Below are 22,254 nucleotides of genomic sequence, written 5' to 3'. Positions count from 1 at the left end.
AGAATATAAGTTTCCTGAAGGTGGGGAATGTGTTGGGTTTTATCTCTCTATCCCTGGGACCTATACTATTACCTGGTCCATAGTAGGTACATAATAAATGTTGATTGATTGATTGTATTATACTATAACTAATTATGCACATAGTAACCAAGAAGTAGTCAACGATCTCTAAAACAATTCTCCCTATTAATGAAGGCAATGAAAGCGATTCTAGATATCAAATCAAGAGCCTCTTGCCTTTTGATGTGTTTTGGAATTTCAGCATCAACTAATCAACAAGCATGTATTAAATGCTTACTATGTGCTGGGCACAAAGAGATTGAAAAACAGTTCTTGCCTTCAAGGAACTTACATTCTAGTGGTAGAGATAATATGAAAATAACTAGGTAGTACAAGATACATAAACAGTTCATCTGTTATCTGATAGAGCATCTGGAGGAAGCTTATCTTCTAGATAAGGTCAATCCACTGCTCCACCAGTAGTGTATTATTAATGTGTCTAGCTTTTTACAGGCCTTCTAATGTTGACTATTTCCACCTTTTGTCATCCTGCCAATTTTCAGGGAGTAAGGTGAAGCTTTGGGGATGGTTAAATTTGAATTTTTCTTATAATTAGCAATTTGGAACAATATTTTATTTGGTTGTGAGTAGTTTGAAATTCTTTTTGAAAACTGTTTACTCATATCCTTTGACTACTTATCTATTAAGAGAATGGCTTTTGATCTTATATATTTGTGTTAATTCCCCGTGTCTTAGATATCACAGTGTTATGAGATATTTGACATGAAAACTTTTTCCTAATTGACAATTTCCCTTCTTATCCTAGTTGCATTGATTTTGCTTATACAAAAGTTTTTCAATTTGTGTAATCAAATCGTTCATTGGATCATTTATGATTACCTTTATCCCTTGTAGAGTATCTCCCCATACATACCCAACTTCACCATAATTGTGCAAGACAGCTCCTTCCACTCTCCTTTCTTTAAATGATGTAATGTCTAGTCACTAACTGTAGTCATTCCCCAAGGCTTTCTTCTAGGCCTCCTACTCTTCTCTATATGCTCTTTCTCTAGATCACCTTATCAGGCTCTATGAGTTTAATTATCACCTCTATGCCAATGATTCACATATCTATATGTTTAGTTCTAGTTTCTCCATTGAGTTTCAATTCTCCATCACTAGCTACCTTTTAGGCATTTCAAACTGGATATCCTGGAGACTCAAACTCAGTAACTCCAAAACCGAATTCATTATATTTTCTCCCAAACCCACTTCTCTTCCAAACTTCCTTTTTCCTTTCACAGATACCACCTTCTCCTCCAGCCTCCCAGGATTGTAACCCTGGCATAATTTTAGACTCCTTACTTTTTTCCATACCACATATGTAATCAGTTGACAGATCATATTGTTTCTTCCTTTACAATATCTCTTAAATCCAGTTCCTTGTTTCTTTTAACACATCTACCACCTTAGTTTGGGCCCTTATCACTGCTCATCTAAAATACTGCAAAGACCTCCTAATTGGTCTCCCTCCCTCAAGTCTCTCTCAAATCCACAATATCCTCCACACTAGTGCCAAAGTAATTTTCTTAAGTAAATATCCAATCAAGTCATTTCCCTACTTAATCAACTCCAGTGGCTCCCTACTGCTTCTATGATTAAATACAAATGCCTCTGTTTAACTTTTAAAGCCCTTTTATAACCCTGCCCTAACCTGTTTTTCTGATCTCATGGTACATTATTCTCCAGCCAGCATTCAGTGCTCCAGTCACAGTGGCCAACTCCCCACATCCAGGTTTGGAATGCATTCCCTTTTTACCTCTGCCTCATCCCAGTTTAAGCACTATCTTCTACATGGAGCATTTATTAATCCTCTTCCTCCTCCTCCCCGTCAGGGGTTGTTACGGGGTCCCTTGAATTTGAGTTTTTGAGTTGCCATATTTTCCAGAAACACCAGACCCAGAGCATGCAGAAGGCCCTGAATGTGTCAAGGATGATTCACCCCAGCACACACAGCTGATATAATTTGACGTTTGCACCCCAAGATGGATTCCCTGCGTCCTTGGGAAGCAAGACAGGCGTCAGCCAGTCTGTGCCAGGTTGGCATAACGCTCGTGCAGCTGATGTCCTTTGTGGACCCTCCCCTCCTATCTTCATAGTCTAGTGATTCTGGAGGGAAAAGAATGAGGCTTTTGCCATTGCCTTACTACTCCCCTTCAGGAGAGGTTATTACACCTTTCCTCTCTCTAGCCATGCCCCCTCCTATGTTCTCCTCCTTCTTTTGTTGTACTGCCATAAATATGCAAACTTCTATAAGGACTGTGAACTCATGGGTTCCATGCACATGTTCATTTCTCACGTAATAAACCTGGTTTTCACATAAGGCTTATGACTGTTGACATCCCCAACTGCTAGTGCTTTCCCTCTCAAACCATTTTGTGTTTAACTACTTGGTATTTACTTCTAGAGAGATAGTGTGGTATAATGGTGCTGGTCTTGAAGGGAAGGAGACTGAGTTCAAGCCCTGTTTCTGATACATGTTGGCTACTGGACTCTGGGCAAATCACCTAAATGCCAGTGTCTCAGACTAAGGGTATAAAACACAGCACAACCCACAACATTCTTGAGTGCTACCTAAAGCAGGTTAAAACGTAATTGAGAAATATTTAACAAAATAAATAAAAATACACTAAAACACAGATAATAATACATTTTAAAACTAAGGCAACATGCAGCTTACAGGGATCCTTAGGTACAATTTAATGGCCCCATTCTGTTTCAGTTTGACACCGCTGCTCTAGACAACTCTCTAAGATTCTATAGAGAAGGTGCCAGTTTGAACTGGTAGAATGGGTATCCTCACCCAGAGGTTTCCTAGACCAATGAAATGTATAATTTTAGGCCTTAGATCTATTTATTTGTATTTATTCTGAATCAGATCTGGTTTGGATGTCTTCTCATTTATACTCATTTACTTCATATGAGTAAGGATGTTTCATTCATTGTGTTTGTATCCCCAGTGCCCAGCATAACATGGGGTACATAGAAGGCATAGACGTTTAAGACAAAGTGCTCAATATAAATTTGATCTATTATATGGCTTTTTAAACTTAGGTCATATGTCCTTGAAACTTATTATGGTAAAGAGGAGGTTTAACCAGTAAAAAGTGTCAGACTGAAAAATTATGTCTTACCTTATGCCGCTGAAGCTCAGGAAGGAATTGTCTCCAATTATAGAAAAAGCATTACTTGAGATGAGGTTCTTAGAGGAAAATAGTTCAGTCTCACCCATCATAAGTGCTCTCAGTTCAGAATTCACTTCTCTGCTTCTGTTTCAAGTTGGGAGACAAGAATCATTCACTTCAACATGCTGGAGAAAATGGACCAAGTTTCCTTTTGTTCACTATTTTTTAAAGAGTATAGTTGTGCAGAGTGGACGCTTATTAAAAAAATGAATTTGGTGTTTTATTCACACCACTGTTGTTTCTCAATAATCTGCTCTCCCATTTAACTGTTTTCCCCTTCACTCTCTTCCAATCCCTGTTCCTGACTGTCTTTTCCAGAGCCCACCTACCCCTCTCCCTTTTGCTATTGATGAGTTCCTTCCTTCCTTTCCTCCTTCCCTCCCTCCTTCCTTCTCTCCTTCCCTCCCTCCCTCCCTCCCTCCCTCCTTCCTTCCTTCCTTCCTTCCTTCCTCCCTCCCTCCCTTCCTTCCTTCCTTCCTTCCTTCCTTCCTTCCTTCCTTCCTTCCTTCCTTCTTCCTTCCTCCCTCCCTCCCTTCCCTCCCTCCCTTCCTTCCTTCCTCCCTTCCCCGAAAAACAGCTGAACAAAACCCCAGCCACCTGACAGCAGATGTAACTCCATGCCTGGAGCCCCCCACCTTTTTCTAGACAGAACAGCAATGTTTTGTTACCAGTCTTCTCAGGCCAAGATTGATCGTCCCCTGTAAATGGGAAGTCTGCCATTTTATAGTGTAGAACATCTGCTTTTTTAAAAAGACTGTTAAGAACTGATAAGAGAACGCCCCTGGCGGCTGACCAGCTCTTGGGTCCGCAGCCAGTCACGGCCCTGTCAACGCCCCCACAAACAGGGACCAGCACGCAGGGGGTGGGGAAAGGAAACAAGCATTTATTAAGCGCCTACTGCATGCCAGGCCCTGCGCTAACAACTCTCCCGTTTGATTTAACTGAATGAGGGCAAGGAGACATTTCCTCGAGGGCCTCCGGGGAGGCATACGTCGTCATCCCGGAGGGCGAGCGCCTACCGGGAGGCCAGCGCTGGGCCCTTCCCACCTCCGCTCGCTTCTCCCCCAGCGATCCAACGCCTGTCAAAGCTCCCTCGGAACTGCGCAAGTCCGTTCCACGTTGGCCCCGCCCACTTTGTTTGTCCTGCTTCGGAATTGGTTCTTCTTGGACTTCCGGCAGCCCCAGGGGGCTTCCGCTGTCATGGCGGCCTGAACTGTAGGCCGTCGCGCTGGTCGCTGCGGCCGTCCGTCAGGCAGCGGAGTCGCCGGCCCCGTGGACGGGGATGTGACCGCGGGCCCCTCCGGCCTGCCCCGGGCTCCGCGCCAGCTCTCCTGCCCGTCTGCCACCTTCCCCTGAGCCCGCCATGGCGGGGTCTGGCTGCGTGTGGGGCGCGGAGCCGCCCCGCTTCCTGGAGGCCTTCGGGCGGCTCTGGCAGGTGCAGAGCCGGCTGGGCAGCGGCTCCTCGGCCTCCGTGTACCGGGTGCGCTGCTGCGGCACCCCCGGATCGCCGCCCGGGGCCCTCAAGCAATTCCTGCCCCCCGGCACCAGCGGGGCCGCGGCCTCGGCCGCCGAGTACGGCTTCCGCAAGGAGAGGGCGGCGCTGGAGCAGTTACAGGGCCACCGAAACATCGGTAACCGTCCCCGCCGCCTCCCCGCGCCCGGGTCACCCTCCTGGACCCCGCGTCCACTGCGGCCCCGCGTCCGGGGTCGCTCCCCTGCACCCTGGACGCCCCACTTGTAATCGTCCTTTTCCTAAGGAGGTCCCTGAGAGCTCCGGGGGGGCTATTGCTTACGGGGGGGGGGCTTCTCAGAGCCCTTTGTGGATCAGGGGAGTGAGGTGTACAAGTGACCTCTCCTACCAGATATCTCCCCATCTCCCCCAAAAGGCTTTTTCAATTCAATAAACATGTATTAGGTGCCTACTGTGTGCCAGGCACTGGGCATAAGAAAAGTGAGGGAGCTATTCCAAACGTCCATAACGTAAGTTAGGTGCTGGCACCTAGGCATGCCCATCTGTTGGCTTATAACTGCCGTTAAATTGGCATTATGCTCAGTTATAGAGGAGAACCTGCCCAAGTATTGTTCTCTGAACTGGAGTTGTTTGGCCTGCCCATAAACAGATGCCTAAAAGCATTTAATGCAGATGGAAAAACCACTGCCTCATACATAGTAGGCACTTAATAAATGTTTTTTGTTGTTCAGTCCTGTCTGACCCTTCATGACCCTATTTGGGGTTTTCTTGGCGAAGGCGCTGGAGTAGTTTGCCCTTTCCTCCTCCAGTTTATTTGAGTAAATGTTGATGAAATGAAAAAATTAATCTGGAGTTGGAAGACCTCCGGCAAGTAATAGCTATTATTATAATAATTGTGTGACTTTGAGTAAGTCACTTAATACCTATTATAGCATATGTGTGACTTTGGGCAAGTCATTAATAGCTGTTATTTTTATTAGTTATTTTATTAGTTATTATTACAATAACAACTCTCCCTTAAGGTTTGCAAACTGCTTTACAAAACTAACTCATTTTATCTTTACAACAACCCTGGGAAGCAGGATGCAATTATTGTCTCCAGGTTAAGTGACTCCTTCAGGATCATACCACTTAATGTCTGAGATTGCCATTTGAATTCTGGTCTTACCATATTCTACTCACTGAACTAGCCTCAATGTAGGTTTGAGTTTCCTGTTCTGGAAAATGAGGATGTAGACTAGATGATCTATAAGAACCTTTATAACTCATAAGTCTAACGTGGTTACCATTTTTCAAGATGATCTACTTTGAAATAAAGAGTGCTTTTGAAGAAAAGTAGAGTACCCTATGTGAGGATATAGTCTTGAAATAGGTCTGAAGATATAGGGTCATTTTTATGTTTTTCAATACTGTGAGATTACAAAATGTGATGTTCTTTTCTATTTCTTATATGAAATATAATTTTTATTGAAGATTGACCATGAAAACTGCCCTCCTTTATTGTCCTCAGGTTCATGATGAACAAAGGATTATTTGTAGCTATTTTAACAAAAGGCAGCACTTTTCCTTTTTGGTTTGTTGACAGTTTTCAAACTCCTTTTTGACAAGAAATTTATACTACTAGTGATGTATTTTTATTACTGATTGATGTATGTCTCTATGATACTAGTAAATATGAAGAGAACTTAAGAAAAATAATAAGGTGGTAAAATCCATTTTACAGTTCTAAAAGACAGTGAATTTCTTTGAAAATTTGAGTTTAAATGTCATTGAGCTTCCTCAGTTTATTAAGTACTAAGGATAGGAACTAGACCTGTGATTTCATTGGCCTAAAGAAATTGAGGAAACTTTCTCCACCAATGCTAATCAACATTTTCTGTGCAGCACTGAGATGTTGTGACATCCCTTGGCTCACATAGCCAGTATGTCTCAGAGGCTAGTCTTAAACCCAGGGCTCCTTGGTCCTGAGACTGGCTTTCCTTACACTTGACCCCTCTACCTCTCCTATTATGACTAATAATTCCTATTAAAATCACAGATAATGAACTGACATATTTGGTATCAGAGGTACTCTTACTGCCCCTCGCCCCATTGATTTGTTTTACCTTTCAGCATTCATTTTGTCTGTTGATCAGTTTTATTTTGCATTCTAACTTCATATTCTATCACTACCTAGTTCTTGTTGAAATTTGAAACTATTTGTAATAGTTAATGTGTTTTGTAATCAACTTTTAAAGATTATCAAATGAAGATAAAAATGTGTGTGTTTTGATCTGGTTGCCAAGAGGCTTGTTATTAGAATATGTGTTTATCTTTCAGGATTCTCTTGGTGATCTATTCAGATACACCATTAACTTCTCATATTGATTTTGGATCTATAATTTGTTTCTTGTTTTAGTGACCCTCTATGGAGTATTTACGATCCAGTTTTCTCCAAATATGCCATCACGCTGTCTACTTCTTGAACTACTGGATGTCAGTGTTTCGGAACTACTTTTATATTCCAGTCACCAAGGGTGTTCCATGTGGATGATCCAACACTGTGCCAGAGATGTTTTAGAGGCCCTGGCTTTTCTTCACCATGAAGGTTATGTCCATGCAGACCTAAAGCCACGTAACATACTATGGAGTGCAGAGAACGAGTGCTTTAAACTCATTGACTTTGGTCTTAGCTTCAAAGAAGGCAATCAGGTATGAAACTGTCCTTTTTCTTAGTTGAAAGCAACATGATTTAGTAATCTAAGCCAATTTATGGGCTTACATTTCATAGCAGGAGTACTTTAACTGGAATTTGGAGACAATTTTATCTGACGTAATGGAATGTCAGGGAAGAAAGGAACAAAATTTCTTTTATGTCTAGCAAGTTTCCTGAGGGCACTGAAATAGGAATCTTGTATTTTTTTCTGTTTCTACCGCCTTTAAAAAAAATTTAAAAAAAAATTTAGAAATTTAAGAAAAGGGTTGCAAGTGCAAAATCATCACAGTATTTGTTGGTAGAAAAAAAAATTAAAAGGCAACTCTCTGTGGTAATATTTCTCAGATGTCTTCAATGATATCTGCCTGACTGCTGTGATCTTAATGTTTGTTAAGGGTCTGGACCACCCTTTCTAGTAGAATTCATCTCATAGGTCTGGTAAGCTCCCTTTGTCATAGTTTATTGGGTCTCTGTTGAGTGCCCTAATTTCTTGGTGCCTCGTGTGTGAAAATTCTGTCTGAATGTACTTTTGTGGTTTTATTGCCCTGGAAATCTAAGCATACAGGATGTGCTTGATGGTAGGAACAGTTTCACTACTATGCCAGAAATGAGAGTAGCTAATTCATGATTCCATCAACGCTGCTGACTGGGCAGGGAGCTTTGAGGAAGAGGATCTTGTATAATAGAAAAGTGTGGAAGATGGAAGCCTTTTCTCTTCTCAGTTGGGTGGTATTGTCCTATTCTTACTCATCTTTAGGATGTAAAGTATATCCAGACAGACGGGTATCGAGCTCCAGAAGCAGAATTACAGAATTGTTTAGCCCAGGCTGGGCTACAGAGTGAAACGGAATGTACCTCAGCTGTTGATTTGTGGAGCCTCGGAATCATTTTACTGGAAATGTTCTCAGGAATGAAACTGAAACATACAGTTAGATCTCAGGAATGGAAGGTGAGCTGGTCCACTACTTTGATTTCAAGCTTGTTAATACATATTTTCATCATATTGACCCATGTAAAAATGCCACTTACAAAAGAATAGTCAAACTGAAGACTCCTTGATCTCTCTTCTCTTACCCTCTTCTATTAACTGTTTTCGCATCTGGGAAAAAGTCACTTTCTTTGAGCCTGAGTTTTCTCATTTCTAAAATGGGAATAATGCTTGTAAATCCTGCTTACCTTACAGAGCTGTCATGAGAGTTGAATGAGGTAATTTATGTCAAAAGCTTGAAAAATGTAAAGCACTTGAAATGTTTTTCTTTGTTATAGAGGATTATCCAGTAGAAGAGAGGGTGGTTAAGGAGAAAAGAGAACACTATGAAAACAAAAGGCAATCATAAAAAAACATTTTAATGTAAAATTCTAGGGTTTTTTTTTTTATAATTTCAGTACTTTAGGGAAGTTAGACCTGATATATGAATAATGCCATGTCAAGAAATCAGAACAATTTCGTGTCTGTCAGCAAGTGTTTATTGAGTCCCTGATCCAGCACTTTGTAGCACAACAGAACATGGAGCAGCCCCAGCACTTGCTCATTATATTGCTGACATTGCAGGACATGGAAGGAGTACTCACCTAGTGTGTGCTGTTAGCATTTACCTTGGGTGGAATGAATATACTTGAGGGCAGACAAAAGAGGACAGAGCAGAGTTAGGATTTGAACCTGTATCCTCTGACTCCAAATCCTTTGTTCTTTTCACTCGGGGATTCTGCCTCCTATTGTGTGTGAGGGATACAGTAACAAAACAAGAGAAGAGGAAACACATTGCTGTTGTTCTCCATCATGCTTATTCATTTCAGAAAATGAGATGTAGTAGGAGAGAGATATAATTGTAAATGAAATGTGCTGTATAAACAGATGAGCAAGAAAAACTCTGACTAGAAACCAGAGAGGATCTTCAGGTATCACAAAATATGTCAGATATGAAAAAAGATACATATTTTAGATACCAACTAGGTATACTTACTGAATCAGAACACATACAAAAGTTCATCTGTGTTCTGTACTTTTTTGAACACTCTGGTGTAGATAGAGGTTGACATAATTTCATAGATTTTTTTTTTCTGCATTAAAAAATACCTTCACCAGGGCCCAGATTCTCACCATATGCTATGGACATAAATAACAGGTATGAGTTTTCAAACTAATAATTAGAAAAGAGAACATCACCTAAGGGTCTTCAATTAAGTAGGCAGGAAAGATTACTAATGAAATCATTGCCTTCTCCTGCTTCCTGTGTTAATTCAGCATTTACCAACACGGCTGTTTGGTGCTGTCCAGTTATTGAACAGGAGGATAAGGTAAAAGTAAAGAAAGTTTGAAATCTAGCAGGTGCTCCACAGACTATCTGTTCAATCCAGTTTGCGCTTGATGCTCCTCTGCCTCATTTGAACTATGCTGTTACACAGCTGGCAGCTAGGTGGCTCAGGGGATAGAGTGCCAGACCTGGAGTAAGGAAGACTCCTCTTCCTGAGTTCAAATGTGGCCTCAGACCCTTCCTAGCTGTATGACTCTGGGTAAGTCACTTAACCCTGTTTGTCTCAGTTTCCTCATCTGTAAAATGAACTGGAGAAGGAAGAGGTAAACCACTTGTGTCTCTGCCAAGAAATCCCAAAATAGAGTCATGAAGAGTTGGACATGACTAAAAATGACTGAACAACAGCATTAAGCAATGGCTTTTGTGCTAGAGTTCATTTGCTCTTCACTTGTCCCTCCTTATATTTATGTTGTAAAATCATTGAAGCCAGATACTGTGTCCTATATTTTTTTATCCTTATAAACAATATGCTGTTATAAGAAGTATTCAGTGCTAGTAGGATTGAATCCAGTTACCAAATGACGTCCTTCTTTCTTTCTCTCTCTCTACTCCCTCAGGCAAACAGTTCAGCTATCATTGATCACATATTTGCCAGTAAAGCTGTGGTGACCTCTGCAATCCCAGCCTATCACCTTAGAGACCTTATCAAAAGGTACAGTATACACTTCTTAAATTTTCCATAATTAGTAAATAATGTTCAAACCTATGAGTTTTTGCTCTCCAAGAAGTACTTGTGTATCCTATAGAAGTTACTTTGTATTAAGAGTCAGAATTCTGAGATGGCTTAACTGCTACATTGTAGTACAGTGCACTGCTGGATGTGGGACCAGGACACCTGGGTTTGAATCCTGGTTCAGATTATGCGAATTACTAAACTCCCTGTATGTGATGATTTCTTAATGTAAATTGTAGGAGCAGGTGAAGTTATGTAAAAGCGCTCTGGGAATCTTGAAGTGATATCTCAATCTTTTGTCATTAATGTTGTATTCAAAAGAGTTATGAGCTTCTTTTTGTTGAGAACCAGTTGCTGTGCCCTTTCTAAAACTGATCTTGCAGCTGTTTATTAACTATTAGTAAAAAAAAAAAATCCCCATTTCCTTGGCTTCTTGAAACTTTGGACAAGTGTTTACACTTTAGGGAGGAGAACATTTTTAAGGTCATTTAGATGTTGAATTGGTTGCTTAATCTCTTCGTGCCTTGGTCTTGCTATCCATAAAGGGAAATAAATATATTAATTACTTGTTATCCCCCCACAACATGTTTGTAATGATAAAATGTAATATTTGTGAACATGCTTATGAAAGAGGAAGCACAATAATTCAAGTTGTTGAATTTTATCCCCCCCTCAAGTTTTCAAGGAACTTATTGATCAGAAGTGAATGATTAGTGGACTTCTTGGTGAAAAGAGAAAGGGGCTCCCAAATGATCCCAAATGAAGTACAGTATTGACTGTGAAGTTTAAAACAAAAAGCCTAGTACTTTTTTTTATAACATATCAAAAATTTACAAAATTATATCTTTCACATAAATTCAGGTACCCTGTGTATAGCTTATAAGTAAATAATAATGTGGCGTATTAAGATGACGTTTTTGGTTTCTGGACATTTGGAGCAGAAGTGAGCATGCTGTAGAGATAGGGAGGTTGTGAAAGAATGGATGTCTTGATTGAATTATGGTTTCAAAAATATTATTTGACACAGGTTTACAAACTCAAATTAATTTTATATTAGCTGGAATTGTTTTAAATCATTTACTCTTCCATTTAAAGTAACTACAGACAGTATAAAATACTCAGTCCACCAGCCAAGACAAAGCTAGGAACTCTATGAACACAATTACAAAACCCTTTTCACATAAATATTGTGAAATATAAGCAATTGGAAAAATATCTGGTGCTCATGGTTAGACTGAGCAATATGAAAATGACAGTTCTGCATAAATTAATTTACTTACTCAGTGCCATACCAAACTACGAAGAAAACTTTTATAGAGCTAGAAAAAATAATAACAAAATTCATCTGGAAGAACAAAAGGTCAAGAACATCAAGGGAATTAAGGGAAAAAAAAGCAAAGGAAGGTGGCCAAGCCATATCAGATCTCAAGCTACCTTATAAAATGGCATTCATTAATACTATCTGGTACAGACTAAGATAGAGTGGTGGATCAGTGGAGTAGATGGTACACAAGACACAGTAGTAAATGACCATACTAATCTCATGTTTGATAAATCATTTGCTGTTGCAGTAGCTTAGGTTTAGCCTTGAAAAGATAATATGAAGACTGAGAAAATTGAATAATTGACATTTTATTTGAAAGGTAGAGTAACCTAATGAAAAGAGACTAGAATGAAAAAATTAGGAAATTTAAGTTCCATTCTTGGCTTTACTGTTTAGAGAAAGTTATCTTGGGCGAGTCATGCATTTACTTGACATGTGTCTCCTGTTGAGAAATTTTCTTTAGTTTGCTGTAACCTGTTGAGTAAAGTTTTTTGGTGTTCAAAGCCCTGCACAATTCAGGTCAATTCAACAAGCATTTATGTAATGTGTGTTCTGTCAGGTACTATGTGTTTGGTTCTGGGAACACAAAGGGAAAAGATAGGCCCTGCTGACATGTAGTTTACCTGTTAGCTGGGGGGTGGTAGTGAGGGAGGAGAGGCAGGAAGTATGGAGGAGAGCATAGAAAAAAAAGTCTCACATGGGGAGAGTAAAAGCAAGCTCAACTGGAGAGCTTCAGACAAAGTCTTAGGTTATATCTTAGGAGGAGCTGACCACACTTTGGTACTGCCTTTTTAGACTTTTTTCTTAGTACTCAGGGCTGGTCTTTGTTCCAAGAATACACCCTCTGTGTGAACTCCCTCTCTGCTGTGTCTGTGCTTTATGGCTTGCTAAGACTGCAGTATCCTCTGCCCTCTCTTTTTCTTTTATAATCTGACTCAGGTGCCACTGCCAAGAGGCATTTCTCAGCCCTTCACATCAGAGACTTGTTTTGCATTTCTGTGACAAACTTGACACAAGTTATTGTATGCCAGAGTTGTTTGTATTTGTGTCTTACTCCCCCTTCTTCAGCTGTCAGCTCCTTGAGGCTCTTGTCTAACCTTTGGATCTCCCCTTATGGCCAGCAGGACAGTTGAACCCAGTTGGGGCTTAGTGAGTTTTTAATGTTGAATAGGTTACTTAATCTCTTTGTGCCTTGGTCTTGCTATCCATAAAATGAAATAAATATATTCATTACTTGCTATTCCCCCCCACCAGCATTTTTGTAATGATAAAATACAATAATATTTATGAAAGTGCTTCTGAAGTAAGCATAGTAATTCTAGTTATTGAATATTACTTTTTCCCCCTCAATTTTCACTGAGCTTATTGATCAGAAATGGATACTCAGTAGACTTCTCAGTACAAAGAGAAAGGGGATCCCAGTGAAAGCTGTGGCTCTTTAATGTTACTGTAGATTATATTTATCATTTCAGGTGAATATGCAACAGTTTCATTTAACCTTAAATTCAGTTTCTCTTCTTTCTCTCACTGTAGATCAATTTTGCGATGATAACCAGGAATTTTTCAATGTTATTTAAAAATGTATTGTATTTTAATTGTATATTGTAATACAAAAAATTGTATTTTAGAGACATTGAATTAAAGAAGAAAATTCTTTCCTATTTTAGCATGCTTCATGATGACCCGGGCAGAAGAATTCCAGCTGACATGGCACTGTGCAGTCCCTTCTTTAGCATTCCTTTTGGTAAGTGACAGTTGTAAACTATAAATTCTCTTTTGCTCAGTTGAAAATCACCTGTGTTATTGGAGCTAACAAATATTCTCAGTCAGTTCACTTTTCCTTTTGTCCTTCTACTGCTTTCTACCAAATTGTTTTTCCAGAGTGTTCTCATTTTAACAATGTATCCTGTTTTAATAGCCCCTCATATTGAAGATTTGGTAATGCTTCCTACTCCTGTGCTAAGACTGCTGAATGTGTTGGATGATGACTATCTTGAGAATGAGGAAGAATATGAAGGTAAGTCAGTAATAACCTATCTGTAATCTTAACAGAATTAGGGAGGGCCACTAGTTTGAGTTTTTAGATATTCTTAGATATTATATATTTTAAAATTAAGATTTGCTTCAGGACATTTACTTTGTTTTTGTCTTTAGGTCTTTCAAAACTGTTCATGAGTTGCCTTTTCCTTTCTTACCATGCTGAGTTCCTTTTTTTTGTTGTTTTTCATTGTGCTCTTTTCACCCTTTCCATTATTTATTGCCATTCCTCCCTCTTCTCACTTGTTTTACCCCAAACTCCTTTTTCCATGAAACTTCCCCAGACTAACTTCACCTAGTTTTAGTTACCTGGTTATTGCCTTGAACCTTTCTTTCCACCCTTCTTCATACTTAGCCAAGTGTACAATTCCAATAGCTATTACTAGTTATAGACTCTCTATGTTTTTGTCTGTGTTTATTTTACCTTTGTGGGTATCTTATGTCTTTCCTTACATGTTCTTTAAAGGCAGGGCCACATATAACATTTTCTTTGTTTCTACACTGTGCCAGCCATAAGGCACAGTGCTTTAAATGTCTGAATTACTGTTAAATTTTGCAAGTTTTATGCTTCTATGTCTCTGATATAGTATTAAGATAATTCTTTACTGAAATAGCTTTCTAATGCTTAAATTTTTATTAATTCAGGTAGGCCACAGTATTATTATGATATTGTTTGCTGAGCTCAAAATAGTTTGTTCCATCAGAAGCTGTCATAACAATTAAATGGTTATTTAATACTTACACTGAACTTTAGAGTATTAGAGAAAGTGCCTTGGTTTTTCATTTCTGAACTATTTGATATTCTAAGTCAAATGAATTTACGTGTGCTAAATACTTAATGAACTTCAGAGTACTGTATAAATGTTAGCTGGTATTGAAATGTTTTAATGACAGAAAGCTTGCTAATTATAAGCAAGAGAATTACTGTCATTTTGTTTTAACAATCAGATGTGGTAGAAGATGTGAGAGAGGAATGTCAGAAGTATGGGCCAGTGGTGTCTCTGCTTGTTCCAAAGGAGAATCCTGGCAGAGGTCAGGTAAGCAAATGGTGTGGGAGCAGGAGAGGTACAGTCCACATGAATTAAATGAGCATTTAAAAAATATTTTTTCCCATTTCAGCATTTATTAAGCACCTGCCTGTGCAGTGCATTGTACTTGGTGCTAGACATTCAGATCCAAAGATGGAGCAGTTCCATTTTTTAAGGAATTTACACTCTGCTGAGGGATGGAGCATATAGTAAAGTGGGAAAAGCACTGACTTTGGAGCCAAAGGATTCAGGTTCAAAACTTTACTCCTAATGCTTACTACCAGATAAACTTGGGCAAATTACTGGATTTCCTTGGTCTTTGTTTTCCTTATCTATAAAATAAGGAGATTATATTGAATGGCTTCTGTAGTCCCTTCCAGTGTGTACACAGATACACATAAGATAGTTTAATAATAAATGAAAGGTACTTTGTGGAAGGAAAGATATCAACAAACTTGAGGAATTAGAAAAGGTAGAAGGGGAAGGTAGAAGTGGCACCTGAACAACTGAGAAAAACCTAAGGATTCTCAATTCCAGAAATGAGATGATGCCTTCAGTAGCAGCAAGGACCCAGCATACCCAGGAGGGCCTGCTGTACAGGTTCTTAGATCTGCTTTTCTAAAAGGAAAGCAACTTTTGAGGGGTCAACCATCACTTTAATCAAGCACATATCATTCACTCAGTTCAGGGGAAAAAGTCAGCACCCTGAACTTCAGAGAAAATACAAACAAATTACAAACAGAAAGATCAACAGACAGGACTTCCAGCTGTCTGACCATAGACAATACATACATCATTACCAGAAAGAAAAGCACCAACATCTGGGTTTCAAAACCAGGGGTCTCCTTAGCGGCTTCCTAGAGTCTCCTCTGGCACACCAACCTTGTTCTAAAAAATAAACCCCAAAGCAAAACCACCTTAGAGTACACATACACTTTTCAGAGTGGGAAGGCAGGACTCTTATGACCCAGGGCCTCGTTAGAAATTAACGAAAGGTATCTGAGACCTTTTAATGGGCGGTAAAGATCTTTAACTCTTGCCCCCACCCCCCATTAACATTAACATTACATGTGGGGACAGATTATGTGAAGATGGGAAACTAGGTTGTGGAACTTGGGATATGGTAATCAAAAGATCACAGATTTTTGGAGTTGGAAAGGACCTCAATGGCTATTGAGTCTAGTCTGTATATGAAAGGAATCTTTCCTATAACATACTCAGCAACTGACTATCCAGTCTCTGCTTAAATAGGATAAATTAAACACTTGCTGTGTGCCAAGACCTGGAAAGCAATAAGTAATCTAGTTTGACTGGAACATAAAGTTTATGAAGGAGAATAATGTTAAGACTGAAAAGATGGTTGGAAACAATTTGTAGAGAGTTTTAAAAGCTAGACTGATAAACTTATATTTTATCCTGAATTATCCTGTAAGCCAGAGGTGTCAGACTGATAACCTACAAAACTCCTGAGTGTTGCATGAATTAGATTAAAATGTTAATTGGAAATATTTTAGCAAAATAAATAAAAATGCAATAAATTATAGATAATGTTGATTTGTGGAGGTGTTTTTTAAGTCATCACACAGCCTGTAGTACTGTCTTCTTATTTGAGTTTGACATTACTGCTGCAGGCAGTAGGGAGTCACTGAAGGTTTTTGAGTAAGGCAGCATTATTTTTGCATCCATGCAGAGGTTAAATTGGAGAAAGCAAAGTGTGAGGGCAGGGAAATGACTTAGGCTATTATAATAATCTCGATGTGAGGCAACAAAGTCCTGAACTCTGTTGATGGCATTGTGAGTAGAAGAAGCAATGACTATATATGAGTTATTGTGAAGGTACAATTGACAATACTTAGCTACTGATTAGGTATGGATGAGTAAAGAGTCAAGGATGATGTCATGAATAAAAATCTGAGTGACTACTAGAATATTGCCTTCCAAAGAAACAGGTTGGACTTGATATAAGAAGAAAGATTAGGGAATAGAAGTATAGATTTGAAATCCAGGATTTTTATTTATTGACAATTTACTATATTCGGTATATACACACACAAAAAATTTATAGTTTTGCACTAAGTTCAAACAGAGAAATTAAGTGAATTTTGCATTTCTGTTACTGTCTGATGCATGGTATTTATAATGGAATTTTCTAATAGCAAGACTTGAGAAAAACAAAGTAGGGTTAGAGAGGTTAGGTAGTATAGCAGCAAACCTAGTAAAATCAGGCTAAGAAAACCAAGGTTTTAGCACAGACTGCCAGTAGCCAATTGTGGCTTTGGGGGCCTCCATTTTTACAACTCTAATATGAATGAAACTATTGTCCTGCCTGATCCTTTGCACTGCCATACAATATAATCTTGTGGTTCTAAGTGAAATTCAGTGCTTAGTGGACTTAAGAGGAGGGTCTCCTCATGTCTGAAAAATTTTTATTGTTGCCAAAACAGTGTGAAAGACAGATTCTCATTCTGCTTTCCTACACAGAGAGGTTCCTTACTATAAAATTTCACTGACTATGAGTTGTTTTAATCCAGACTTATTTTTATGTATGGGAGATGCCTAGTGTGGAAAGCTCCCTCCATTCATGCATATCAACACTTTGTCCATAATTTATGGTCTCAGAGAGATACCTGAACAAGGAGAGGTTAAAAGATTGGCCAGTTCTCGCAGTCAATCTGTATTACAACAAGACTGGAACCAAGGTTTTTGTGACTCCAAAGATTTGCCCTCTGGCCACTGTTATATTGCTTCTCAGATGATTGAATTAGCAAGAAAAACCTGATTTCTTCCATTATTAATAAAATATTATTATTTCTTCTTTTCTTCATCATTATTCATACTCCATCTCCTCCATCCTGGGCCCTTTTTTCTTCTCTATTTCCTCATTTTCAGAGATCTCATCAGCTCCCACAGATTCAGTTATCTATATGCGTATGACACAGATCTATACAACTATCCCTGATTTTGCCTGAACTTACTGGCCTTCACCAACTATCTGTTTGATGTTTGATACTGAACGTCTGACGGATATCTTAAACTCAGTACGTTCCAAACTGAACTCATCATCTTTTACCCCCAAACCCTCTTCTCTACTTCCTTTTTTGGTGTTGAGCATACTGCTGTTTTTCCACTTAACCTAGGAGTCATCCTTAACTATTCGTTCCATCACCAATATCCTGTCACTTTTAGAGTTGTGTCAGTTCCATGTCTGCAACATCCCTTGCATTTGTTCCTTTGTTTCTACCACCCTAGTCCAGGTCCTCATCACCTTTTGTCTAAAGTGAAGAACCTGCAACCTTGAGGCCCTTAAGTTTGACCCCTTGACCAAATCCAAACTTCACAAAACAAATCCCCTTAATAAAAGGATTTATTCTATAAAACTCAGACTCAGTCAAAAAGCCACACCCAAGCACCTAGAAGACCACATCTGGCCTCAAGGCCACATGTTCTGCACAGCTGGCACTAGATTGTCATGGTGGCCTCATAGTTGTATCTTCCCCCTACAGTCCATCCTCCATATAACAACCAAAGTGATACCCATAAAGCATGTATCTGACCTTGTCACATCTGTGCTTGAAAAGGTCAGTGACTTTATATTGTCTGTCTCTGTTTAGCATTTAACTTGGTGATTTAGTTCCAGTGTACCTTTGCAGGTTTATTGTATGTTAATTCCCATTGCACTCTATATGGTAGCCAAACTGACTTCTTGCTGTTTTCTCTCCTTTTTCTCTGCCTCTGGACAAGGCTGGTCCCCATGCTTGAAAGGCCCTTTCTCCTCACTTCTTCCTCTTAGAACTCTGAGCTTAATGCTACCCTTTATATGAATCAGCAAGCCTTCATTAAACGCCTGTTCTGTGCTTAGAACAGTACTAGGCATTGGGGATACAAATTCAAAGAATGAAACAATTTCTTCTTTCAGGGAGCTTATGTCCTAACATGAGAAACAAGCAGATGTAAAAAATGGTTTGTGTTTATTTATATGTGTACATTATAATGATAATAGCTAACATTTATATAACAATTTGAGGCTTGCAAAGTGTTTTACAAATATCTCATTTTATCCTCACAACAACTCTGAGAGGTAGGTGTTATTCTTATCTCCACTTTACAGTTGAGAAAAATGAGGCACAGAGAAGTTTATGTGACTTGCCCAGGGACACATAGCTAATAAGTACCTGAGGTTGGATGTGAACTCAGGTCTTCCTGGCTCCAGGCTCAGAAGTCTATCCACTGGGCTGCTTTGCTGCCCCTGGGTGTTGTTTCCCTTCAATAAAATAGGACCCAGGGATTGTTTTGTTTTGTCTTTGTATACCCAGTGTCTAGCATATAGTAACTTCTTGTTCATTGATTGGAAGGTGGGTTTAAAGTATTCAGACATCTCTTCCCTGATCACATTCTGTCTTTACTTGATATTGTTGAAAGTGGTGCGTGGTGTAGCGGAAAGAGAACTTGGAGACATCAAGAGACTTGGGTGACAGTTGCAGTTTTGCCAGTGTGTCTCCAGCTAGGCGACCTTGGATTTATTGATTGAAATGAATGTAAACTTAATCATTTTCCCTCTCCAGACATGTTGAAAGCCAAATATAAAGGATAAATACCAGAACAAAAAAGTTTTTTGAAGACAAGAAACATCTGCCTCTTGTGTAGTATGGACAAATAGAGTCTTCAAGGAATAAAGGCCATTTGCCAGATGTATATTATATATTTTTTTTTACCTTTAAGGCAGAGTGAATCTATGACTGTCATAGTAAATTGTCATAAATGCTGCAGGACATCTTAAGTTCTAATTTTGAGAATGTTAGGTTCAAATACAGTTAAGGTCAGTTTTAAAATGATAATAAACATGAGCTTACAATTACATACAATATGGTACTTTATAGCTACCAGAGTGTTTTCATATCCATTATATTATTTGCTTCTCAGAACAACCCCTTTGAGAGAAGATAGATACTTAACGTATACACACATTATATGTACATATACAGCCATACACATATCCCAAAACAATATTATCCCTATTTTATAGATCAGGATATGGAAACTTGGATAAGTTAAGTGATTTGCCCAGAGTCACATAAAAAGTGACAGAGGTAAGCATTAAACCTTGGTATTTTGACTCATAAACCCATGCTTTTGTGGGGGGGTGTCTCCCTTATATCATAATGCTCATTATTAGACATTTAAGAAATACCTATTTAAATGAACTCATTTTTAATTTGAGGAGGGGTTATTGGTTCTGAACCTGTGATTTCATTGATACAGAAACTTATAGGGAAAAAAATTACCTCTATTAATGGTGATTGGCCGTTATTTTACAATTTAGAGGCTGTTCTGCAGTGTTGAAGTTCTTTGTGGGTCTTATCTGATGAAATTTAAACCTCAGAGATGTTTCTTTGGGAGGGAAAAAAAGGAAAAAAAATGTGGAATGAAATTCACTGTTGTGTTAAACCTCAGATGTTTTGATGAAACACAAATCAAATTGCAGGGTTGTTGTTTTCAGTAAAGACCTAATGACTAAATCTGAGCCAGAACCAAAAAAAACAATTATTGACTTGTCAGTTTTTTAAAAAATTTTGAGATTGCAGGTAAAAGTGCTAAAAATGTTCTGAATCCAGAACATGAACTCTGTAATTTAGAATAAGAAGAATGTGTAACAGTGGAAGCCAACAATTGAAAACCTGATTAAACTTTTTAATTTAATTTTTAAATATTCAATTTAATATACTCATTTTATACTGGCTGACTCCTTAATCAATAGGCATGTCATAAACCTAGCTGTCTTGTTGTACCCAGAATTTGTTATTGAGGTTTATAAAACCTCTACCAAAGCAGGCTTTAGTAGGAGAAAATGCAGGGGGTAATTATGAATCAGACATGGTACTAGATATTGCCATTTAAAAGGAGACCAACATATTTGAAATGGAGAGAACATTCATCTAGAGAATAGTACCCATTATATAACTTTGATGTTAAATTTCAAGAGATAGCCCGCAGAAGTGTTTCTCACCCTTTTCTATCCTGCAAAATACTAATGTTATTGGGTCAGACAATGACAAAATGAAGCTAAAGTTTTACTTCTACCTCAGATGAGAATGGAAGCACTGTGAGTCAGACAATGGCAGAGAAGTAGCAGAGTGTCAACATATAAATTGTATATAAAACTACTTGTAATTGCCCTTTGAATGGATGATCTCCATATATCAGACTAGATATTTTGGGGAAGACAGGTCACTAGGCTAAAATTTAAGGGCTATTTGGCCAGTTCTCAAAGTTGAGATTTCCTCTAGAAAAGTATACACTGCTTTCTGGAACCATCTAAACCTGTCCTTCATGACTAATATTGTCTATGTCTATAATGTTCATATGGTAAAAGTGTAGTCATTTTCATTTAAACTCTTCTAACTAGAATTGTATTCTAAGGAAGTGCTATAATAGGGTTTTGATGCAAACAAACTTAATATTACTTTCTCTGTCCTTAGGTTTTTGTTGAATATGCAAATGCTGGCGATTCCAAAGCTGCCCAAAAATTACTGACTGGAAGGATGTTTGATGGGAAGTTTGTTGTGGCCACATTCTACCCACTGAGTGCCTATAAGAGGGGATATCTGTACCAAACCTTGCTTTAATCACTGACCTGCTGTCTGGAGACTTGTTAGCTCCTTTTCTTCCATTTTCTAGGTTATTGTGTTTCCCATCTGAATGCAAAAGAAGCTTACCATCCTAACAGGAGTAATTTGTATATTTAATCCTATTGGCCTTCTGCGTTTTCCAAACAGTGATTGCAAACTAAATCATAATTCATACTGGGTGGGACAGGAGACCTTCTGCCTAAACACTTAAGTGTTTTATAGCATCTGTGTGGCGTCCCTTGTCTCTGCAATAGGGCAGGTGCTGACATTCGATATAGAATCCAGAAAAGTAATTCAGTAGTATGGTCATGGAGCAAGAGTTATTGATAACGTGTTCCAGTGAATGTCTCACCCAAAATATTAGAGTGTTAACACCGGTTAGAGATTATTTTTGTCTTGTCAGGTAACTTTTCTTATAATTGATATCCGTAACTGGTGTTGGGTGTTCTCAGTACTATCAAGTAATGAATGCTTAGGCAGTAATTTACTAGTTGGTTTTTAACATGAAGTTGTGATTTTTTTAGAAGGACTATTTTAGCCCTGAATGTTCTTTAAAGAAACTCCAGTGAGGCTACCTAAACATTTTTATTTTAATTGAAGTATCTAAATTGAAAAGTTAATGATTAATCTTGCACAATTTTTATGCCTGGGGGGTGTGTGGGTGTGTGTGTGTGTGTGTGTGTGTGTGTGTGTGTGTGTGTGTGTGTGTGTGTGTGTGTGTGTGTGTGTGTATGTGTCTGTCTGTCTGTCTGTCTGGTTGCCAAAGTCAGATGTGTATCTTCTGTTGGTTAATACAGTTTAGGCTTATTATTTTCCCCCATTTGTCTCAGAGCTATAAGA

At 38.8% G+C, this 22,254-nt stretch overlaps 2 protein-coding genes across 4 annotated transcripts in view; one reads left to right on the top strand and one right to left on the bottom strand.

Annotated features, from left to right (window-relative positions):
• The window catches only part of SH2D1B (SH2 domain containing 1B), a 68,061-nt gene extending 63,711 nt beyond the window's left edge, over positions 1-4,350 (bottom strand). Inside the window, exons 1-2 of one of the 3 annotated variants that reach the window (XM_072648804.1) lie at positions 3,881-4,350; positions 3,195-3,329 (exon numbers count right to left, since the gene is read on the bottom strand). In XM_072648804.1, the coding sequence (XP_072504905.1) occupies positions 3,195-3,295 (101 nt within the window). In that variant the 5' untranslated portion in view covers positions 3,296-3,329; positions 3,881-4,350. Of the gene's footprint in view, positions 1-3,194; positions 3,330-3,842 lie in introns of all 3 variants that reach the window. The other 2 variants (XM_072648805.1, XM_072648803.1) reach the window with 2 other exon arrangements.
• A 79-nt stretch (positions 4,351-4,429) lies between these two features.
• On the top strand, positions 4,430-21,531 carry UHMK1 (U2AF homology motif kinase 1). The gene is made up of 8 exons (XM_072648801.1): positions 4,430-4,876; positions 7,115-7,407; positions 8,169-8,360; positions 10,284-10,378; positions 13,391-13,467; positions 13,642-13,740; positions 14,709-14,797; positions 21,265-21,531. The coding sequence occupies exons 1-8, from the start codon at positions 4,609-4,611 to the stop codon at positions 21,409-21,411; spliced, it is 1,260 nt and encodes a 419-aa protein (XP_072504902.1). The 5' UTR covers positions 4,430-4,608; the 3' UTR covers positions 21,412-21,531.
• The last annotated feature ends 723 nt before the right edge of the window (positions 21,532-22,254 follow it).

The sequence above is a fragment of the Notamacropus eugenii genome, chromosome 2 (assembly GCF_028372415.1).
Source record: "Notamacropus eugenii isolate mMacEug1 chromosome 2, mMacEug1.pri_v2, whole genome shotgun sequence".
NCBI lineage: Eukaryota > Metazoa > Chordata > Mammalia > Diprotodontia > Macropodidae > Notamacropus > Notamacropus eugenii.
The sequence above is the reverse complement of the archived record's forward strand: the minus strand, read 5'-3'. Positions and strand labels throughout refer to the sequence as shown.

Coding starts and splice junctions, on each gene's coding strand:
- UHMK1 (XM_072648801.1), top strand. CDS start 4,609: ATGGCGGGGTCTGGCTGCGTGTGGGGCGCGGAGCCGCCCCGCTTCCTG. Junction 4,877..7,114: donor ACAGGGCCACCGAAACATCG/GTAACCGTCCCC, acceptor TTCTTGTTTTAG/TGACCCTCTATGGAGTATTT. Junction 10,379..13,390: donor CTTAGAGACCTTATCAAAAG/GTACAGTATACA, acceptor TTCCTATTTTAG/CATGCTTCATGATGACCCGG.